Raw genomic sequence first — 4,908 nt, 5'->3', positions numbered from 1 at the left:
GTTGTCAACATGTACAGTAATGATAAATCCAGACTTTTGACTGTTTAGCGTTAGCTGTTAGCTTCATCACACGCTCACCTGGTTTCTGAGCTCCAGTTTTATAGAACCTCCTTGGTGAGGAAGAGTTCATTTAAAGAAATGTTTTTATAAATAATTTAATGTTTTCTGCTCCTCAGAGGAAAATTCAACCAAAACACAGAGCGTGATGAAGGCTGAGGAGCAGAACCAGGAGCCGACAGAAGTCGAGACGGTTTTAAATGGAGAGAAGAAGAAAAAGAAGAAAAGAAAGAGAGCGAGAGAAGAGCAGGAGGCTGCAGTCGCCCCGTCAGAGCCGCAGGAGGAAGAGGAGCCAGCAGGAGGCGACAGAGTCGGTGAGGAAAAGTTTGTTTATTTAATTAAACTGTTATTTTTTAATAAATAACTTCATGTTTTCTGCTCCTCAGAGGAAAATTCAACCAAAACTAAAAAACGTTGCAGGAACAAACCGAGCTGGAAGAAGAGACAAAAGTTTCAAACTAAAGTGACGATGATGAAGATGAAGAGCATCAGATGGTCTCCAGGACACGTCGTCGTCACGGGAAGAAACAAGTCCGTTTTTAAAAAACAAAATCTTTAAAGAACAAAAACTAGAGCTGAGTTCATGTTTTGTTTTCAGGCTGCAGCTGAAAGAAGAAAACGAGTCTTTACAGAAAGAGAAGAAGAAGAGGAAGAGGAGGAGYGCGATGAAGGCTGAGGAGCCCACAGAAGAAGCAGAGATGTTTTCAAACGGAGAGAAGAAGAAGAAGAAGAGGAAAGAAAAGATGGAAGAAGATTCAAGTCTGGTTCCTGTGACCGAGCTGCCAGCAAAGAGACACAGTGAGACCTCCTCCTCCTCTTCCTCATTTTTATTTTCATTTATTTACAAAAATAAAATCCCAACATGTCCACAGAGAAGAAGAGGGCGAAACAGGAAGAGGCAGAGCCTGAGGAAGAGGAGCAAACTCCTCCTGTGGTGAGAAACAAAACAAGATTCAAAAGTTATAAATAAAAGTTTTTATCCTCAGCATTAATAAAACATTTATGCTGCTAAACGTATTGTTTCAACGTTAGCTTCTAATCTGAAAATTCTTGTTTGCAGAAAAAGAAGAAGAAATCCTCCAAAAACAAGTTAAACAGGTTGGTTTTCAAAGTAAAACGTCTGGATATTAAAACAGGAAGTGAGGTCACAGATGTTCTGTCCAACAGGAAGTTCATCCAGGCTTAAAAAATGAGTTCATATTAAACATTTACAGCAGCAGTTTGAAYAAACTGTAGATTAAAATGAACTAAAGTTGTTTTTTAATCCTGGATTAAGACTTTAGTCGCACTAAAACGGTTTAAATGATTTATTTACTCATTTCCTCCTGGAGATTATTTGATGTAATCTTAGAATTACAGCTTGTTTACGKTGAAAACATTATTAAAGGGATCCACAATTAGTTGTAACATCAGACTTTATTTGATGAACATTTATTTTAACTGTAAAATAAAGACTGTAAAAATACTGGAGGACCTCAGTTTAGCTTGTTAGTTTGTTGCGCTAGCGCCGAGCTAATACATATAGCGTCAGGGCTAATGCTAAAGCTAACAGGCTAAGCTGAGGTTCTTGTTCCATGCAGCAGCTCTGTTGTCCTCCATCCATATTTTCAGTTGCAGGCTGTTAAAATAAATGTTTATCAAATAAAGTTTAATGTTACAACTAATCGTGGATCCCTTTGACTGTAATATATATTATATTAAAGTCTTTTTTTCTGTCTTGCAGGGCGTTTTGGACCTGAAAATAAAAATGTTAGTGTTTTCTGTTCCTGTGTGAAGCTGTTAGTTTTCTGTAAATGAAACAATAAGTTTCATTGATTAGTTAAAAAATATCAAAGTCCTGAAAGTTACAGGAGCAAACGGTGAAAAATTTAATGTTTCAGCTGCTTTGGGAACAAATCTTTCTGCTGTGGACACTTTAATGACTAAAACAAAGTTTTAACCCTGACAAACTTCATCCTACAGTTACTGCATGAGGAGGTTTGGATTCAAGAGATTTCTACTTGTTTCTGTGTTTTTTTTGGTTAGATTTATATGTTTGAGTTTTTCTTTTTGTTTCACAAAGATTTAGATTAAAATCTTTAACAGTTGTAGAAATTTAAACACTGTTCTTTAATGTTCTTGAAATTCAGAGAAAAAAAGTTTGTTTCAAACTTTATTAATAAAACCTTTCTTCAAGCCTGACTCTTTATTTTCCTGTGTACAAATACATACATGTGTACTTATTTCAAACAGCTGTTTTTCCCAAATCCACTTCTGCTTTTAGAGAAAAGTAAACACAAGCCTGAAAACTGTCCAATTTATTTCATTTTGATTTTTGTTTTTTATATGTACAATAAAAAAAATAAATAGAAATAAAAAGAAATGAAAAGCAGCAGAGAGAAGAAAAAAAATCTTATTTGCCCCTTTTTTTCTCAAGTATAAATTCAAACTATAATAATCTTCAGTTAAAACAAAACATCGAATCTTTGTAGAACAACAAATTGAAAGGTTAAATATTAAACCATTTCATATTTTTTAACTATCTAGTCTTTATCATTCTCTTAAACACATACATTGATGTGGCCCTTTTTCATTTTCCAGATTATTCCACAATCTGACTCCTTGGATTGAGCTGCACCGTTCTTTYAAACAGGTYCTAAATTTAGGTTTCATGAACATCTCTGTTCCCTTTAGATTATAATCCCTTTAGATTATAACAGCTTTCTCTCTTCGCAAAGTTCATCTCTATGTTTGAAGGTAAATGTGTTTCAGTGTGCTTCATACATAAAATATTATAATCAGCTAAATCATCAGTTCTGATCTGTGAGCACATTATTCTCTAATATTTGAGTTAATTTATGTCCATCAAGTAAATAAACTGTTTAAAATCCTAGATTTGTGCAATCTAACATTTATTTTAATATAAATACAAACTGGACTATTTTGATGTTTTAGAAAATAAATTTAAAAAATGACAAGTTTTGATCAGAAAATAAGTCACTTTCTGTTAATTTCTTTTTAAATCCAAACAAAAACCTCCCGACTGACAACAGCAGCTCATGTCAGCGATCAGTCACCAGCTGATCACTATTTAACAAGAAATAATTAAATAAATGCAACTTATTTAACAGGATCACAAACTTTTCTTACCCTTTTAAAAAGTATTTTCCTGCAGAAACATCTTCAACTTTTTATTTTCCGCATCTTTTACCTGAAAAAACAAACAAAAACAGAAACAGGTCAACGTTTTTTTTAATCAAGCACATTTGAAGCTCAACAAAATAAATGAAGATATTTCATGAAGTGAAGGATTGTGGGAGAATCTTAGATATATCTTTTACCTTAAACATTTTGTATTTACCTCTGTGTCTGTTTGCAAAATATCCACTAAAAAAACACTGAATGAATTTAATAAAACTTTATGGAAACAATCCCAGTTTCTTTTCACTTTATGGTCAAATCCTCCACCTGTAAACACAACAACAGCTAAAAGTAGGTGTGGTAGTAGCGGAGAGTTTTTACAGTACAGACTCTGAGCACTAAAAGACAGAGATCAGGTTATGTTTAAGGTTTGATTAAATATCTCATTTCTCATCTGAAGATAAAAAATAATCCTTCCAGCAGTTCTCAGAGCTGCCAGCAGGGGGCAGTGTTAGCTCAGAGTTGGCTCTGGTTTGTCTCAGGGATTGTTTGYTTGTTTGTTTGTTTGTTTGTCCCTCGACTCCTTCCTGTTTTTACCTGCTGGTCTTTGTCTCTGCAGACAAAAACACTGCTGGACTCGTTCAGACCGGATCAGAATATCTGAACATTTTAAGTCCTCCAGTTTCCTGAGAAAAGATGCTTCACCTGAACGCCTCACAGAGACAAAACTTTACCTCACCGAGTCCCAAAATCAGAACATAAACTATGTTTTCATGAAGATGTTGTCACACGCCAAGKAAAGGAAAGTAATAATGTTTTTGATGTGTCTGTTAGCAAAATATCTAATGAACCACTGGATGGTTTTTATCGAAGGTTAAAAAAGCAAAAAGGGTTGAAATGAAGCAGAAATTGAAGTCAGTTCTGGGGCAGTGGTAGGTGAGAGTCATCCCCTACAGACTCTCTGAGGGCTAACAAACTAAACAAGCTCAAATCAAACAACAAAATATATCAATAAAACATTTTTGTTTTGCTACTTTTACCTAACATTGTCACTTTTAGCCAAAGTTTGTTGTTATTTTAGCCAGAATTTTTGTAATTTTAGCTGTATTTTGCTATTTTCAACCATCAGATTTCTACTTTTAGCTAACATTTAGTTACTTTTAGTTAGCGTTTTACTAATTTCAGCCGACAGCTTGCTGCTTTCAGCCAGCATTCTGCTACTTGTAGCCAGTCTTTTATCACCATTAACCAGAATTTGTCTAATTTAAGCTACCATTTTGCTACAATCAGCCGTCATCTTGCTACTTTCAGCCAGCTAGCATGAGGTTACCGTAGCTAACATTTAGCTAATTTTAGCTAGTGATTTGCTACTTGAACCTAGTCATTTATCAACAATAACCAGTATTTTGACATTTTAGCTGGCAATTTGATATTTTCAGCCAAAATTTAGCTACTTTTAGCTGTCATTAGCCAGTGTTTTCCCATTTTCAGCCAAGATTTAGCTACTTTTAGCTAACACTTTGCTATTCTTAGCATTTGCTATCAGCCAATGTTTTGCTATTTTAGCATTTTGTTACTTGAACCTAGTCATTTATCAACAATAACCAGTATTTTGACATTTTAGCTGGCAATTTGATATTTTCAGCCAAAATTTAGCTACTTTTAGCTGTCATTAGCCAGTGTTTTCCCATTTTCAGCCAAGATTTAGCTACTTTTAGCTAACACTTTGCT

The 4,908-nt window shown here is 34.4% G+C and overlaps 1 protein-coding gene and 1 long non-coding RNA gene across 2 annotated transcripts in view; one reads left to right on the top strand and one right to left on the bottom strand.

The window, feature by feature from the left end:
* The window catches only part of LOC106522902 (ABC transporter F family member 4), a gene marked incomplete in the record, with an annotated part of 15,034 nt that extends 12,802 nt beyond the window's left edge, over positions 1–2,232 (top strand). Inside the window, 6 exon segments of the mRNA XM_014016139.1 lie at positions 177–371; positions 444–588; positions 656–855; positions 930–991; positions 1,118–1,155; positions 1,781–2,232. Coding sequence (XP_013871593.1) covers positions 177–371; positions 444–588; positions 656–855; positions 930–991; positions 1,118–1,155; positions 1,781–1,796 — 656 coding nt within the window.
* Positions 870–3,230, bottom strand: LOC106522905 (uncharacterized). The gene is made up of 2 exons (XR_001310834.1): positions 3,187–3,230; positions 870–986 (listed from the first exon to the last, which is right to left on the bottom strand). It is a non-coding gene; the product is annotated as an uncharacterized LOC106522905 (long non-coding RNA).
* Positions 3,231–4,908: the final 1,678 nt, after the last annotated feature.

Source organism: Austrofundulus limnaeus, unplaced genomic scaffold (genome assembly GCF_001266775.1).
Source record: "Austrofundulus limnaeus strain Quisiro unplaced genomic scaffold, Austrofundulus_limnaeus-1.0 Scaffold139, whole genome shotgun sequence".
NCBI lineage: Eukaryota > Metazoa > Chordata > Actinopteri > Cyprinodontiformes > Rivulidae > Austrofundulus > Austrofundulus limnaeus.
This window is presented reverse-complemented; position numbering and strand designations above follow the sequence as displayed.